General features: G+C 44.5%; 1 protein-coding gene across 2 annotated transcripts in view; it reads left to right on the forward strand.

Moving 5' to 3' along the window:
* IKBKB (inhibitor of nuclear factor kappa B kinase subunit beta) overlaps window positions 1-18,820 on the forward strand; it is a 419,227-nt gene that overhangs the window by 212,074 nt on the left and 188,333 nt on the right. For both annotated transcript variants that reach the window (XM_069214097.1, XM_069214096.1), the window contains exons 10-12: window positions 743-872; window positions 9,649-9,840; window positions 10,226-10,340. In XM_069214097.1, coding sequence (XP_069070198.1) covers window positions 743-872; window positions 9,649-9,840; window positions 10,226-10,340 — 437 coding nt within the window. The remainder of the gene's footprint in view (window positions 1-742; window positions 873-9,648; window positions 9,841-10,225; window positions 10,341-18,820) is intronic.

Below are 18,820 nucleotides of genomic sequence, written 5' to 3' on the forward strand. Positions count from 1 at the left end.
CAAACATAATGAATATGTTTTAAACTACAAACCGAGATCTCAGCTAAAAAGGTAACTTTACAATTAATATACAGATAGGGCAAAAGGGAAAGAAAGCCAAATTATTCTTTTTTTTTTTAATTATTATAACCAGGACCCCAAAATGTTGTCTAATTTCCTAAATTTGTATGATTTTTATATCAAAGCAAGCATTAGGGCACTGGTAATTACTACAGTTGTGATAGGACTTGAATTTATAGATGAAATGTCACAGCATCTTGTGAGCATCTATCTCCTCCACAGTTACCTTTAAAGTCGTCCTGTATGCTGTGATCATTTCTTCTGATCAGATCAAACACTAATCCAGAAAGAGCATAAGGAAAACTTGTTCTCAAAGTGACTCAGTTCAATAGAAATTGGTCCAAGATTGATCAGGGTGTTAATGGTTCTTTGGGTATATTATAGTCCACCTCTCCCATAATGTTGCTCATTCTTATATGCTTTATTTTCCCAGCTGAAATGCCTCTTCTGATCTTCAGCTGGATGCAATTGATATATTTTTTAATTTACAGGGATGGTTTGATGATAGTGCCCTTCTCCATATATGATTGGCCCAGGATGTCATTTTGGGTCCTTTATGATTTTTCCCAGTGTCCGTATCTTTCTCTTTGTTTCCCTTCATTTCCATTCTGCTGATTCCCTTTTTCCTCATCTCATCCTTCCTTTCCTGCTTTTACTAATAGTGTGTCTTTGTCTATTGCAGAGTCCTGGCAGAGAGGCTGGAGAAATGGCTACAACTGATGCTGATGTGGCAACCACGTCAAAGGGGAACTCATCCAACATATGGCCCACATGGATGTTTCCGGGCACTGGACGATATCCTCAATTTAAAAGTGAGTTTAAAATGGAATGGTTTTGTGGACTGGTAATCATAGATTGGACAGGTTTGCTTGAAGACATGGCAAGGGGTTGTAAACGGTCCTCAATTGAAGATACTGAGAGTCTTATGACCCAAGACAGACAGGAATGAACGTAGTTTGTAACATGAAAGATTGAAATGGGTCAGGTCTTTTTGCCAGATGGGGAGAGTATGAAAAGGCATGCAATTACAAACTTGTGTTGAAATAGAGATTTTGGTTGGTTATGTCCTGAAGCGGGAGAAAACTGCTGGTGCAGGTAGGAAAGAACAAAGTAGGGTTGAGTACCTCAAGAGACCTTAACAGGGACAGAAAATGTTCAGGAAAGGATGATGTAGACTAAGGTACCTGAGCTATGGGTACCCATACAGGACAGTATCCACTAGGAACGCCCAAGAAAAAAAAACACTGGCTGAGGGGCCATCTTAAGATGTATAAGTGGATTGTTAGGTACCCTTATAAAGAAACACTGAGATAACATCTCCAGCTAAGTAGATAATGGATATCAACACTTTATAGTACATACCACGGTCTGGGCATGAGAGCTTTTGTTCATATGAGTGTGCATTTTGGAGTGCTAGTTTATTTAAATGCCTTTCATGACATGTAGGCTTAGTTTAATTGCCTTTGTTGTCTTAGTGATTAAATTTGTTCTCACAGCTTTGGCCCAGGATCTGTGAGTTATTGAATCTGCCAGTCAGCCACCATGTTATAATCACCATATTCATCAGTGCTCTGCTGATGGCAGGGGTGGTTTCGCAGAGCAAGCATTTGTATCCTAATTCACATTATGGCCAATTTTTAGACCTATCTTCCGTCTAGCATCCTTTACAAAGATTCTTGCAATAGGGTTTCTATCACAACGCTGGTCCCTCCTTCAAAATTATGGTTTTATCAAAGCTTCAAAACAGGCTTCAGTCCACGTAAGGATTTTGAAATCACCTAAATTGCTGTTTTGAAAAACTGCTCTTTGCTAGAGACCAAGGCCTTGACTCTGCACGGATTCACCTTTAACCTGTCTAGAATCTTTGACAAAGTGCACTACTGATTTATCCACACGTAGCTGGACACTTATTTTAGAATCAGTGGACCAACTTCAGAGTTCAGGTCGTAAGTATCTAACTGCAGTCAAGTCAGTAGCTGAACCTCGTATCTGAAATCACCAGGCCATGTACAGTGTGCTCCAGGGATCAGCTTTGTCACCAGTCATCACCTGTCACACTGATGTCATCCGAATCCACGTAAGAATGCCTCAGGATCTGGTAGACTATTACACACTCTAGGAATGTTAAATCGTGGGACAATGGATAGATTGCAATGGGATCTGCCTCAATGGATCAGAATTGTATGTCATACTACTAGGATGCGCACAGGTGCTCCTACTTGGTCCTATCTCATCCGTGGGCTCCCTGATACCTTAAGACATGTCTGAAAGCTGGGCTGTCTTTGGGTGAGAACTATGCTTCAGTCACTAAGTAAATAATGTGACTAAAATGTGTTAAACTGAAACATGGCTCATCAAGCCTGCTAATAATCCTACTAAATCCTACAACTGTCGAGTAATGTATTAGTGTGTCCGACATCACCCTTAACCCTGGAAATGAAGGGAGGTCCTAGGAGGCCTCAGTGACGAGCAAAGGAGTAATAACACTGAACTGGTGAGGAGTGACTTTCAAGCTGCACTACATACCCATGGTGCCATATGGCACATGACTGGGAGAAAGTCCGTGACCTATGCCAGTGAAATATGTGGCAATACCAAGACCAACATGCTGACAGGAGGATCTGTGTGGAGTTCAAAAGTGTCACTAGTTGTTGGTTAGGACCAGCAGGAAAACAAAAGGTTTTTGGTTGGACCAGATGCACCATGGGCCTAGCCCCCAGGAAGTTGCAGTATGGAGCAGAAATTCGATGCCCGAGAAAATCCCACTGCCTTTCCCATGTTGCAACAGTCTCAACATGGCTGTCGGAACCCTGGAAAGGGAGAAAAATGCTGTCTTCAGCGCAATTAGATTTATTGTGACTGCCACCTGAAGAGAATTCGGTGAGGGGAGAACAGTAGGGTAAAGTGAACTGGTTGGCATATTACACACTGCACAACACAGGTTAAGGCTAGGCCTGAGGAGAAAAATGAGAGCGCAGCTGCTGTCTAAAGTAAATATAAAGATGAACAACTTGCTGGAAGGCCCCAGAGGCAGATGGAAACCAGCTGAATATTAACTTGCCTGAATGCACAGTGATGCTTTGGAGCAGTCGAATGTAAGTGGGGACATCTCTGAGGAATACTCAGATCCTCATTATTAGTGAATGGGCAGTAGGACTAATTAAACCAGCATTGGCAAAACCAATAGGTCTTGTCTTTCCTTCAGTGCAAACCAATTGGCTTTGGCAGCATTGTTCTACAGGTGTTGTTCAGCTTTGGCAATAACAAAAATGGTTATTGATGTATTGCCAGCAACAATACATTTAAAAACAAACAAAAGCGGTGATGCATGTGTTCACATGCCCATGTATGTGTCTTGATGCAATGACATTCCCAGAGTCACCATGCACATATAAAGATGCAGCGGCCATTTTGTTTTAATTTACGATTTCAAGGTTTAGGACACCCATTTTAAAGAGGTAAATTTAAGAACAACATATAAAGCTTGTCTACAAACAGCATCACAATGAATTCAAGGAAGAAGAAAGGAAAAAGGTGGTGTGACACATGCAGATTGATCTAGGGGGGCTTTTAAGGACTGGCGTAAGCTGACAATTTCCATACCACTGCTTATGTGATAAGAGGGGATCTCACATGCCCTCTGTAAAGGCATGCGTAGGGGAAGGCAATGTGTCTTGATGATAGTATACTAAACTAGAGGCATTTTGTTGATACTGAAAACAGAATTTTGTTTGTAAGAGTGAATTACAGTTGTTTAGCAACTAAAATGTTGAATCATCAAAAAGATTCCATTCTACAGAGTTGAATCTTGTAATGTTAGGATGAAGGGCACATCATGCTTTGGGCAGTTTGAGGTGCATTGCACAGTGTCTGGGTGGAAGGAGTGGTAGATCTAGTATTTCAGTGCTTTGGGTTCATTGGGCAAGCAAACTATAGAGTAGAGTTTCACCCAGGGTACACCTCTGGGTCCCGAGGGGGGGGAAGCACTAATTTAAAAACACTAACATTCCACCCTGAGTTAACGTGGACAGACACCACAGAAAGATAAACAATTTTGCAGAGAACGTGAGGTGGAATAACTACATATGGCCTGTTCATATCTGCCCTGAGTCTGCAAAATAAAACACTGGAGACATTGGGCACACTCATGACAGACCCACCACCAGCAGTAACAATGATGGGTCTGATTACAACTTAGTAAATGATGTATGAAAAGATAAATACCAACCCAAAACACTTGTTGTGCAAAACCCATTCTAAACTAAGTAATTGTGGTTGTGCAGAGAGACTAATCCACAGTGCTGGCTGGCCGTAACCGGCATCAGGTGTTAATCCAGGAGGCTGCAAGTGTGGGGGCTGGTATTGTTACTGGGGGCCAGTTTTGCAGCAGTGCTGCAATATCTGCCCCCAGTTACAAAAGCAACAGTGCTTCACACTTGCACCCCCTCTTCTCCTGGGGGTTGGCCTGACAAAGTTGCCAGGGCTGCACCAGGTTCCCAGTCCGGCCCTGCTTATTCTATATATTATGGGGACTTCATGGTAACAAAAGGCACTTCTCTGCTGGGGCCCATAACTCCAACTCCAGGATCAATAGTTTCTTTACCTGACAGTTATATACTAATAGATACTCTGATACCAGTCATTTAGTCAACAAAACCTCTGATCACTCCTGTCATGCTAGTACTACACACCAAAATTAGAAAGTGATTTGGGATTGGTGTCTAGCCTCATGGGTGACTCCTGATTGAACTGGTTGACAAACTGCTACTTGCAACAGAAAATTCAGTTTGTGGCATGTACAGCTGAAGATACATGTGCTGTTCATATTCCTGCCATCTAGTGTTGGGCTTGGATGTGTGCAAGTTGTTTTTCTTCGAAGTCCTTTAAAGTCACAAGGTACCGCATCTCCACCTATTAGTGGTATTATGCATTGGCTCCATTGTTAGATTTTTTTTTTTTCTTTTTTTTTTTTTTTCTCCGCCATCTGGTTCAGAGGTGTTCTTTGGAGCTCAAGTTCAACACTGTGTGATGTTCTTGCCAGGCCTGTGTGCTTTGATCTTCCTCTTTGGTTGAATAAACAGTGTATCTGTCAATTCCTGGTGTTTCCATTTTCTCTCCTTTATTTCCACGGTTGAATACTTCTGTGCCCTGCACGGGGCCTGGCGTCCTTCCATTCCTTGACATGTGCCCGTAATGGAAAGGAATCCATTTCAGAACTGTTTACTAAAGTACCCCAGGTCAGACCTTCTTCAGGTTAGTATCCTTTGTCTGTTCCCAGACCATCAGGAGGGCTCTTGCTCCAGGCTCCTTTTCTTTTGAAATAAAAATACTCTTCGATACCATCAGGATCGTCCTCTTGCTTCTGCATCCATGGCACACTAATGTTCTGAAGTCACTCCGGACCTTTTCAGAGAACAGGAGACTGAGGCCGAACAGCATCCAGAGGCTAATGGGGCAGAAATCCAACATTCTGAGCTGGAAGGGGACCCAGCCTCCAACATTGCCTCCACCCTTTCAGCACCCTTCTACCAGTTGGCTGCAGTATCCCCACCTTCCATCTCCCAACACCACGTGGAAGCCGAGCATCAAGCTTACAGGCCAGCCATGAGGCCTTCGGTCTGCCAATTCCACATGGCCATGGTCTGCACTGAGGTACCGAGTCTGAGCTGACCAGAATACACCACTCAGCATAGAAACATGGCTCCAAGACACTCCCTTCGACCTTCACAAGGTTTTTGGCTCCAACCTCATAACTGCCCTCAAAGTAGAGTTCACACTGGAAGACCTCGGAGTCAGATTCAAGTATGGCACTGGCAGCCCATAAGACTCACTCGGCTCCACGAAAGCCGACCCCTAAAGTACCATTCTCCTCCTACTCTGCTGAGGAACAGGAGCAACCTATCTTTCAGAAGCAGCAGCAGAGGAACTCAGTATCAAGCCAGGCAAAAGGCTCCCTCCCTCCAAAGAAGAAATGTACTTTTGAGGAGGCCATCAATCCACCTTTGAACATGGGGCCTTTAAAAACCTTGACACCACAATAAGAGCACATCACCTCCACCTCGCACTTCGTCTCTTCATCCCCGGCCTCCTTCACCACATCAACATCCATTCTCCCCGTGGCTACCAATGAACCTGCCATCAGAGTCTGCTAAAAGTTTCCCTGCTTCAGTTTTGGTGGGGGAAGTGGGGGTGATAGCCTTAGGTCATCTAGTGACTTCTAGGACACACTTTGACACTCAACCACATGATGATATTTTGGAATTACCAGATGAGACACATGTAGATTTATATCTGGCTAAACCTTTCTCTCCAGAATATATAACTGCATATCAGGAGGTACTGCAAGAAGCAGCTGATAACCATAAAGTTGCAATGCAGCCTGAGGAGGATGAATTCCTCATTGAACCTCTATCTTCCACACAAAGATCTATGCAGTACCTTCTGATGCTTTAAGGGAATGCTCAAACCAGACACTGACATCTTTAAGAAGACAGTTAAGGTACGTGCCATCAAGCTAAAGATGGACAAGAATTTAAAGCTTCCCCCTTACACCCTCCTTACTTCCAGGGACAACTGCAACTTGATTCTCTAGTGATGCACATTGCACAGAAATGTGCAAATTCACAGGGCACTTTGGATACCCACCAGCCCCCCCCCCCCTCTCTCCTCACTATCAGACAAGAAGAGTAAGAAGTTTGATGCAGCTGGGAAGAGAGTAGCAGCCCAATCTGCTCCACTTTGGTGTATCGCTAGTTCCATAGTGTTACACGTTCGGGATGACCATGCCCACTGGGAAGAGATGGATGAGTTGATGCAACACCTCCCGAAAAAGTACAAAAAGAGAGATCAGAGGGTGAGCTTCCTGCTCCCATTCCCAGTGAAGGTACTGAAAAAGATCACCACCAAGCAACTCATGACCTACCTGAAGCAGAACCAGCTACTCAATGCCTCCCAATCCGGCTTCCACAGCAATCACAGCACGGAACTGTTCCGATCGCAGCCGGTGAGGTCATCTAAACCAAATGCTGATCAAAAGACTCCACCTCATCAGCATCCAAGGGGATGCGCTCAGATGGATCACCTTCTTCCTCGCTGGAAAAACCCAGAGGATCCACCTCCCACCTTTCACCTCTGAAGCCAAGGAGATTACTTGCGTTGTCCTCCAGGGCTCATACTCACGCTTTTCAATGCGTATATGACCCTGCTTGCCAACACCATCAGATCCCATCATCTCAACATAATTTCCTATGTAGACAACACCAAATTCACCCTCTCACTCACCGACGACCCCTCCACCACCAGAATCATCTTCCACATATGCATGACAAGTGTTGGTTAATGGATGAAAAACAACTGCCTGCAGCTGAACACAGAAAAGGTGGAAGTACTGATCTTTGGCAATAGCAGAAACCCATGGAACGACTCCTGGTGGCCATCAAACCTAGGGCTTGCATCCACTCACTCCGACCATGCCAGAAACCTCTGAATGATCATTGACAACAAGCTCACCATGAAGTCACAAATCAACACCGTCTCCTCCACCTGCCTCCTCAATTTGTGCATGCTACATAAGATCTTCAAGGGCTACCTCTACACATGAGGAGCACCATGACACAGGCCCTCATCACCAGCCAACTCGACTACGGCAACACCCTCTACATAGAAATCACCACACACCTCCTACAGAGTCTTCAGACCATACAGAAAGCCGTAGCCAGACTCATCCTCTGCCTTCCCCGATGAACCCACATCACACACCACCTCAGGCAATTCCACTGGCTTCCCGTACAGGAGAGATGGCAGTTCAAGCTGCTGACCCACACACATAAGGTTCTACACAACCAAGAGACCGCCTGAACTTCAACCAACCATTGAAGACTATGCTCTGCCTCCCTTTCACTTTCCCATACTCCCTGCATCTTCCACAGCAGAAGTGGAGGACGCTCCTTCTCTCGCATCACAGCTAAAACCTGGAACAGCCTCCCCATGCAACTCTGGACCATCACCTCGCTTCCGGAATTCTGAATGGCCTTCAAAACCTGGCTGTTTGAATAAGCCTCCAGGACCTGCAAGCACCTGGATACCTTTCGGGTGATTAGCCGGGCTTTATAAATCCAGATTGAGTGATTGAGGGGAAAATGATTTCCAATACCAACATTAGGTGTGCCTTGGATGCAGCAGACACTACCACTGTCACATCAATGCTAGTAACCTTCTGCGCAGACACGCCTGGTTGCCTGCTTCTGGTTTTAAGCCAGAGGTTCAGCAGCATCTGGTCAACTTGCCTTTCGATGATAAACATCTCTTCGGGCCGCAAGTTGACCAGATGCTGGAAAACATTAAGGATACTGAAATGGACAAAGCTATGGGTGCCTTGCAGACCCCCACATGTTGTGGATCATTTTGCAGCTTACAATTCCTTGGAGGAGTCAAAACCTTCACTCCTGATGCATCTACTTTCTTCCCCAAACACCAACTGCTGCAAACGTCCTCATGGTGTTACTACAGGGTAAGATACAAGGGCATATAACAGTCTAACAATGAAGCCGATGCAGATTACCAACAATACGTGATGTCACGGTACCTTGTAACTCAAAGAGACTTCTTCAAAGAAAAACATCTTGAACCCATCTGAATCCAGCAGTAGATGACAAAAGTATTCACAGCATGTGAATCTACCATACTACATGCCGCAAACCGATGCTTACAGGGTGAGTAACATTTTCTATTATGAACAACACATGGTCAGTCAATAGTGCTGGCGCAATCTAGGAGGCATATAGTCTTAAGCGGCTGCCTGATGTCCAGAGAATTAGGGGACAAAAGACAGAGGGGGTGACAATGTGATATTTTAGAAGAGAAAGTACAACTAGAAAAGTAGCATGCAGATTGGAAACGGTGACAACCCTAGCGGGTTTTAGACACTAAGATGATATCAGAATAGCCACACTGAACGAGGTATGAAACCCAAAGGCGTTAGTACCATTTGCACACCTATAGGCCGAATTTGAACTGGATGAACCACAGATCTTGAGGTATCTCCAACTCAAACATGCACTATTCACAAACATAAAAGTAGATGAAGAGACTTTGGAAGACTAACCCCTAGAGAGAAGTAAATGGAAGTTTTAGTGTTTTTTCGGTACTGCTTGTGCAGGTTACGACATGTCACTTTTGCACCTTGCTCGTGTTCTAAAGAATTGCAGTGCTGTTGCCCTAATAGTGGAGTTTCTGTGTATAACAGAAAATACAATAGAATGTTTTCCAAAAAAATTATGTTTTACTGTTTCCACCAACACTTCAACAGAATCTTCTTGCTGTTACTGGTATATTAACCACTCACATTTATCCTACATTAGCGCTCCCGCTCATTAATTATTCCAGGTCTGTGTTAGTATATTCACTTGTCAGAGGCACAGTGACTGGCTCAGTGAGTGTGGGTTTGTTCACATTTCTGTGACCCAAATGACGCTTATTTGTTTTCATGCCTGAAGATCACCTACTGTGTGTTTGCCTAAATATCTCTGAGGACCAGTGCTAATGGCTTGTTTCATGTCAATCTGTGGTATAACCCCCTCATTTTTTCAGTTGGTGCAGGTGTTGAACATGGTGACAGGCATACTACACACGTACTCTGTGGTGGATGAGAGCTTGCAAAATTTGATGACTCGTATTGCAGAGGACTCTGGTATTCCAGAATCAGACCAGGAGTTGCTCCAGGAGGCAGGGCTTGCTTTAGACCCTCAGAAACCAGTCACTCAGTGTATTGCTGAGAACAAGGTAAGTAATATTCTGTACTTTAAATGAGCCATAGATCTTACATAGTCAGCTTCATCAGAAATATGGTGAGATCATTTTACCACTGATAGCTCAGTGGGTCAGTAATTTAGCTCCTTGACTTCCTCCCCACATGTAATAAGCCTATTAGATTAGAATTGTAATGTGGCCTGCAATGTTGTGAAAGCACTAGATCTTTCATACACAGCTCGGATGTCCCCCTTCCACTAGGCATAGTATGTGACACACATTAATGGCATATGGCACCTATGACACTCTGTCTTTTTTTTTATTATTTAAAGCAGTTATTGCTTGTTTCAGATTCAAGACACAATAACATTCCTATCAACCTTTCTGAAACTTACCCTTGATCTTTGTTTTTCTTTAGCTAAATGATGGACGGACCACAGAAACCGACCTCTTTTTTCTGTTTGACAATAGTAAGACTGTTTATGAGCCTCAAATATCATTACGGCCCCATCCTGAGTGTGTGAACTGTATCCGTGAGTATCTGTTAATTACTACTATTTAGACCCATTTCTGCTACTACTAATACTAGTATTATTATTACAGCCTAGTTTTGCAGAGTACTTGGCATTAGTTTTGAGGCTTGTATGTCTGTTTTTTATGCAGGTTGCCTTTGAGTGTTTTAACACTTTAATGTCATCGTTATTTATGCTGGCTTTTGTGGTTCTTGATGTTTGCCTTTATTTGTACTGCCTTTATTTAGACTTCCCATGTACCAGTAATTTTGACATGTATGTTTTAACCGATTAATGCATATGTGACATTTGATTCAGTGCTTGTTTTTGATGTTTATGGTGGCACTGGTTCTGATCCACATCGTTGGTTTCCGTGCTTTTAATTTGTTTATTTTAAACATTTCTGTGCCTTTGATGTTTGTGCCTGCACATGCTTGGCCTTGATGCTTGAACATCATTAGTTTTAACGTATCCTCACTACTTGTTTTTGACATCTGTTTGTTATTTATTTTGACAGCTGTTTCATTGATTTTGGTATTGAATGTCATTAGTTTGCACTTGCATGTTGTTTGTTTTCGCACATGGGGCATTGCTTGTGGAGCTGATATTTCATTGGTTCTGTGGTGTACCAGGCAGAAGTTTTAATGGTTTCATTTAATTCGTTTTAGTGATTGCAAGTCATTGATTCGGATGCTGGAGTTCATGGTTTCAAGAATTTAGTCTTTCAGAGCTTTGTGTCCTTGGTCTCCATGCGTGTGTGCCACATGTTCTGATGCTGACATGTCATTAGATTAAGAGTTTGCTTTCTGTTGTGTTAGCCTCTTGGGTGTCCTCTGTCTTGTAATTGATACATGTGCTTTCAAGTAACCAGTAATTGTGTGGCAAATGTATTTCTTTATAATATGCCACACAAAAATTTCAAGCGAACAGTAAAACCGTATTGAATGTAGCAGAAATAGTGTGTAGCAGTAAATGTAAATAAATTAACCTACCCTTTTCTGGCTGCATTCTCTAGTTGTTACAGGTTGAAGATATACGTCTGAAAGCAAGTGTTTGATTTGCATCAGGGAAATATTATATTAACACTCTTAAATGCCTCACAAATTAAAAGTAAAATACACGTGTCAATGCCCATGGATGTTTGGAACCTTATGAGTTTTTTGTGTATCCTACTTGAATCTGTTTTTTGGAAAATGTATGGTTCGATGGCATATGTTGCTGCAGATACACATGTTTGGCACAGTTCGCTGCCTGGTGTTGGGCTCGGAGTATTACAAGTTGTTTTTCTTCGAAGAAGTCTTTTTTGGTCACGGGACCGAAGGACTCCTCCCTCTTCGGCTCCATTGCGCATGGGCGTCGACTCCATCTTAGATTGTTTTTTTCCGCTGTCGGGTTCGGACGTATTCCTTTTCGCTCCGTGTTTCGGTTCGGAAAGTTAGTCAGAATCTCGGAAGAAAGCGTCGGTATTGTTCCGTTCGGTATCGGGATAGTTAGGTACATCGACACCGATCATCGGAAGACTTTGGGGTAGCTTCGATTCCCCCATCGGGGCCTGGTCGGCCCGACCGCGTGCGACATCGAAGCCGATGGAACGGACCCCGTTCCGTTTCTGCCCAAAATGTCACAGTAAGTATCCTTATACAGATCAGCACTTGGTCTGTAACTTGTGCTTGTCCCCCGAGCACAAGGAGGATACCTGTGAGGCCTGTCGAGCCTTCCGGTCCAGAAAAACACTCCGGGACCGAAGAGCCAGGCGTCTACAAATGGCGTCCACGCCGACAAAACAACGTTTCGACGACGAAGAGGAAACATTCTCGGTTCCGGACTCAGAATCCGGAGACTCCGACGTCGAACAACAGCAACAAACTGTGAGTAAGACGTCGAAAAGTAAAACCATCGACAAAACGAAAGCCCAGGGGACGGCACTGCCAACAGGCCATGGCTCGACCCATAAAACAGGCGACCCGTCGAAGGCGCCGAAAAAGGGCACGCCCATAGCGAAGACACCCGACTCCGGTCGAGGGACCGCCATGGAGCAACCTCGGAGCCGAGATAGCGGCTCCGAGAGACAAAAACAAGATACCGGCACCGAAAAACATCGGCACCGATAATCCATGCCGAAAGGAACAAAAATTCTGTCGGTGCCGAAACCGAAAAAAGATTCTCTCTCGGCGCCGAAAAATACCACACCTTCATCCTACTCAGAGGAACAAGAAATAAGTGGCCAGATGCACAGATTTGGACAAGAGCTCCAAAGTGTAGAATCAGACTACACACAAAAGAGACTGTACATCCAGCAAGACACTGGGAAGATATCAACCCTTCCCCCAATAATGAGGAAAAGAAGGATCAGTCTCCTCAAGGATGACGCACAACCACAAGCCAAAGTGGTTAAAAAAGTCACGCCTCCGCCCTCTCCACTACAACAGGCATCGCCGGCACAAACACCGCCACAAATGCACTCACCAGCGCAAACTACCATAAGTCAAGATAATCAGGATCAAGACGCTTGGGACCTATACGACACCCCAGTGCCGGACAATGATCCAGATTCATACCCCACAAAGCCGTCACCGCCAGAGGACAGTACCTCATACTCACAACTGGTGGCTAGGGCTGCAGAATTCCACAATGTCCAACTGCATTCCGATCCTATAGAGGATGATTTTTTATTTAACACCCTCTCGGCTACACATAGCCAATATCAATGTCTCCCAATGCTACCAGGGATGTTACGGCACGCAAAACAAATTTTTGAAGAGCCCGTAAAATCAAGAGCCATCACCCCAAGGGTGGATAAAAAATACAAACCACCACCCACAGATCCAGTGTTTATTACTTCGCAGTTACCACCTGACTCCGTAGTAGTAGGGGCAGCTCGCAAAAGAGCAAATTCCCATACATCTGGCGACGCCCCACCTCCGGACAAAGAAAGCAGAAAATTTGATGCGGCAGGAAAAAGAGTAGCATCACAGGCAGCCAACCAGTGGCGCATCGCAAATTCTCAAGCGCTGCTGGCCAGATATGACCGCGCTCACTGGGATGAGATGCAACTTCTCGTAGACCATCTTCCCCAAGAATACCAAAAAAGGGCGCAGCAAATAGTTGAAGAGGGACAAACGATCTCAAACAATCAAATCCGCTCTTCACTGGACGCAGCCGATACTGCAGCGAGAACAGTCAACACTGCTGTCACCATAAGGAGACACGCTTGGCTCCGCACTTCAGGCTTCAAACCTGAAATCCAGCAGGCTGTCCTTAATATGCCCTTCAACGAAAAACAACTTTTTGGCCCTGAAGTGGACACAGCCATTGAAAAACTTAAAAAGGACACAGACACGGCCAAAGGCCATGGGCGCACTCTACTCCCCGCAGAGCAGAGGCTCTTTTAGAAAAACTCCATTTAGAGGGGGGTTTCGTGGCCAACCCACAGACACCACCAGCCAACAAACAAGAACCACACCATATCAGGGTTCCTTCCAAAGGGGAGGTTTCAGGGGATATAGAGGGGGTCAATTCCCAAGGAGTAGGGGAAGATTCCAGACTCCAAAAACACCTCCACCTAAACAGTGACTTTCAAGTCACGCAACCCCTTCACTCAACACCAGTGGGGGGAAGACTAAGCCAATTCTACCAATCTTGGCAACAGATTACAACAGACAATTGGGTATTAGCAATAATCCAACATGGCTATTGCATAGAATTCCACAAATTCCCACCAAACATCCCTCCCAAAACACGCAAAATGTCACCACAACATTTAGAACTTTTAGGACTAGAAGTTCAAGCACTACTGCAAAAGGATGCAATAGAGTTAGTACCAGTACAACAAAAAAACACAGGAGTTTACTCCCTGTACTTTCTAATTCCAAAAAAAGACAAAACATTAAGACCAATATTAGATCTCAGGACACTAAATACCTACATCATATCGGACCATTTTCACATGGTCACACTACAAGACATCATTCCACTGCTCAAACAGCAAGATTACATGACCACATTAGACCTAAAGGATGCGTACTTTCATATACCAATACACCCTTCTCACAGAAAGTACCTATGGTTCGTATTCAAAGGAATACATTACCAATTCAAAGTGTTGCCATTCGGAATAACAACTGCACCAAGAGTGTTCACAAAATGTCTAGCAGTAGTAGCAGCACACATCAGGAGACAACAGATACATGTGTTCCCTTACCTAGACGATTGGCTAATCAAGACCAACACAGTAAAAAAATGCGCAAACGACACCACATGTGTCATACAAACCCTTCACAAACTGGGGTTTTCCATCAACTATACAAAATCACACCTAGAACCGTGTCAGACACAACAATATCTAGGAGCAACCATCAACACATCAAAGGGAATTGCCACTCCAAGTCCACAAAGAGTGCAGGCATTCCACAAGGTAATAAGTGCTATGTTTCCAAACCAAAAGATACAAGCAAAATTTGTGCTAAAACTTCTAGGCATGATGTCATCATGCATAGCCATTGTCCCAAACGCAAGACTACACATGCGACCCTTACAACAGTGCCTAGCATCACAATGGTCACAGGCACAGGGTCAACTTCAAGATCTGGTGTTGGTAGACCGCCAAACATACCTCTCGCTTCTATGGTGGAACAGCAAAAATTTAAACAAAGGGCGGACATTTCAGGACCCAGTGCCTCAATACGTTCTAACAACAGATGCTTCCATGACAGGGTGGGGAGCACACCTCAATCACCACAGCATTCAAGGACAATGGGATATACACCAAACAAAATTTCATATCAATTACCTAGAACTGTTAGCAGTATTTCTAGCGTTAAAAGCCTTTCAACCCATAATAACACACAAATACATTCTTGTCAAAACAGACAACATGACAACAATGTATTATTTAAACAAACAAGGAGGAACACACTCAACACAATTGTGCCTCCTAACACAAAAAATTTGGCAGTGGGCGATTCACAACAACATTCGCCTAATAGCACAATTTATTCCAGGAATACAAAACCAACTAGCAGACAACCTTTCGCGAGACCACCAACAAGTCCACGAATGGGAAATTCACCCCCAAGTTCTGAACAAGTACTTTCAAATTTGGGGAACACCCCAGATAGATTTGTTCGCAACAAAAGAAAACTCAAAATGCCAAAACTTCGCATCCAGGTACCCACACCGCGAATCACAAGGCAATGCTCTATGGATGAGTTGGTCAGGGATATTTGCATACGCTTTTCCCCCTCTCCCTCTCCTTCCATATCTAGTAAACAAGTTGAGTCAAAACCAACTCAAACTCATACTGATAGCACCCACATGGGCAAGACAACCTTGGTATACAACTCTACTAGACCTTTCACTAGTACCGCATGTCAAACTACCCAACAGACCAGATCTGTTAACACAACACAAACAACAGATCAGGCATCCAAACCCAGCATCATTGAATCTGGCAATTTGGCTCCTGAAATCCTAGAATTCGGACACTTAGACCTCACACAAGAATGCATGGAGGTCATAAAACAAGCTAGAAAATCTTCCACTAGACACTGCTATGCATCTAAGTGGAAAAGATTTGTTTACTACTGCCATGCCAATCAAATACAACCATTACATGCCTCTACGAAAGACATAGTAGGATACTTACTACATTTGCAAAAAGCAAATCTCGCTTTTTCATCTATAAAAATACACCTCGCAGCAATATCTGCTTACCTACAAACTACTCATTCATCGTCTCTATTTAGAATACCAGTTATTAAAGCATTCATGGAAGGGCTAAAAAGAATTATACCACCAAGAACACCACCAGTTCCTTCATGGAATCTTAACATCGTCTTAACAAGACTCATGGGTCCACCTTTCGAACCCATGCATTCCTGTGAAATGCAATATCTAACCTGGAAAGTCGCATTTCTCATTGCAATCACATCCCTCAGAAGAGTAAGTGAAATACAGGCATTTACCATACAAGAACCATTTATTCAAATACACAACAATAAAATAGTTCTAAGAACAAATCCAAAATTTCTGCCAAAAGTAATCTCACCATTCCATTTAAATCAAACAGTAGAATTGCCAGTGTTCTTCCCACAACCAAATTCCGTGGCTGAAAGGGCACTACATACATTAGACATCAAAAGAGCACTAATGTACTACATTGACAGAACAAAGCTAATCAGGAAAACAAAACAACTGTTCATAGCTTTTCAAAAACCACACATAGGAAATCCAATCTCTAAACAAGGCATTGCTAGATGGATAGTCAGATGTATTCAAACATGCTATCTTAAAGCCAAAAGAGAATTGCCTATTACACCAAAGGCACACTCAACCAGAAAGAAAGGTGCTACAATGGCCTTTCTAGGAAACATTCCTATGAGCGAAATATGTAAGGCTGCAACCTGGTCTACGCCTCATACGTTTACTAAACACTACTGTGTAGACGTACTAAATGCACAACAAGCTACAGTGGGCCAAGCTGTACTAAGAACATTATTCCAAACTACTTCAACTCCTACAGGCTAAACCACCGCTTTTAGGGGAGGTAACTGCTTTATAGTCTATGCCAAACATGTGTATCTGCAGCAACATATGCCATCGAACTGAAAATGTCACTTACCCAGTGTACATCTGTTCGTGGCATTAGTCGCTGCAGATTCACATGTACCCTCCCACCTCCCCGGGAAGCCTGTAGCCGTTTAGAAGTAGATCATAAATCTTAAACATCTGTACATTTGTAAATAATTATTATAAACTCTTAACGTACATACATATTCACTCCATTGCATGGGCACTATTTATAGCAAACAACTCCATCCTCACCCTCTGCGGGGAAAACAATCTAAGATGGAGTCGACGCCCATGCGCAATGGAGCCGAAGAGGGAGGAGTCCTTCGGTCCCGTGACCAAAAAAGACTTCTTCGAAGAAAAACAACTTGTAATACTCCGAGCCCAACACCAGGCAGCGGACTGTGCCAAACATGTGAATCTGCAGCGACTAATGCCACGAACAGATGTACACTGGGTAAGTGACATTTTCATTCGGTGGCATGTGTAGCTGCAGATACACATGCTGTGCATAGTCCGCCGTCTGGTGTTGGGTCGGAGTGTTACAAGTTGTTTTTCTTCGAAGAAGTCTTTTCGAGTCACGAGACCGAGGGACTCCTCCTCCTTTGTTTCCATTGCGCATGGGCGTCGACTCCATCTTCGATTGTTTTTTTTCCGCCATCGGGTTCGGACGTGTTCCTTTTCGCTCCGGGTTTCGGGACGGAAAGATAGTCAAAACTTCGGAAAACTACGTCGGTATTGTTTCGTTTGGTATCGGGTTAGATAGAATCGACACCGAATCGTGAAGAGCTCCGGTAGCCCTTTGGGGTAACTTCGACCCCCCGTCGGGGCCTGGTCGGCCCGACCGCGTGTAAAATCGACACCGATGGAACGGACCCCGTTCCGATTCTGTCCTAAATGCCACAGCAAATATCCGTATACAAACCAACATTTGGTCTGTAACTTGTGCCTGTCGCCCGAGCACAAGGAAGAGACGTGTGAGGCCTGTCATGCGTTCCGGTCCCGAAAGACGCTCCATGACCGAAGAGCCAGAAGGTTGCAAATGGCGTCCACACCGACAGGACAACGTGGGTTCGAGGAACAAGGAGAAGAAGAGGAAGCCTTCTCCATCCATGAATCGGACTCGGAGGAGTTCGACGTCGAAGAAACCGTGAGTAAGACGTCGAAACAAGCACCACACGGGAAAACAGACAAGGCCCAGGGGACGCCACTGCCAACAGGCCATGGCTCAACCCATAAAATAGGTGACTGTCCATCGGCACCGAAAAAGGGCGAACTGGTGCCGAGATCGTCCGACTCGGGTCGAGACACAGGCACGCAGCAATCTCGGGACCGAGAAAGTGCTGCCGAAAAGGGTCGACGCCGAGACAGCGGAACCGAAGCTGCTCGACGCAGAGACAGCGGCACCGAGGATGATCGACACCGAGAACACTCGACTACAAAAAAGAGAAAATTCTCCTCGGAGCCGAAAACAAGCAAAGACACAGTTTCGGTGCCAAAACGCCCTGCAACCGAACCGACTGCCAGCTCGTATTCAGAGGAACAATCACTGTCCTCTCAAATGCGCAAACACAGATTTGAAGAAGAGTTACAATCCACTGACGTAGACCACACCCAGAAGCGGATCTTCATACAGAGTGGGACAGGGAAGATCAGCACTCTTCCCCCAATCAGGAGGAAAAGGAGACTCGAGTTCCAAACACAAGAACAAACACCACAAGCGAAAGTGGTGAAGAAAGTAACTCCACCACCCTCTCCTCCACCTGTAACTCATACATCACCGGCACAAACTCCGTCACATTCACCAGCTCATACCACCATGAGCCAAGATGACCAGGACGCTTGGGACCTATATGACGCCCCAGTATCAGACAATAGTCCTGAGTCGTACCCTACCAAGCCCTCACCACCCGAGGACAGCACAGCGTATGCAC

The sequence above is a fragment of the Pleurodeles waltl genome, chromosome 11, assembly GCF_031143425.1.
Source record: "Pleurodeles waltl isolate 20211129_DDA chromosome 11, aPleWal1.hap1.20221129, whole genome shotgun sequence".
Taxonomy (NCBI): domain Eukaryota; kingdom Metazoa; phylum Chordata; class Amphibia; order Caudata; family Salamandridae; genus Pleurodeles; species Pleurodeles waltl.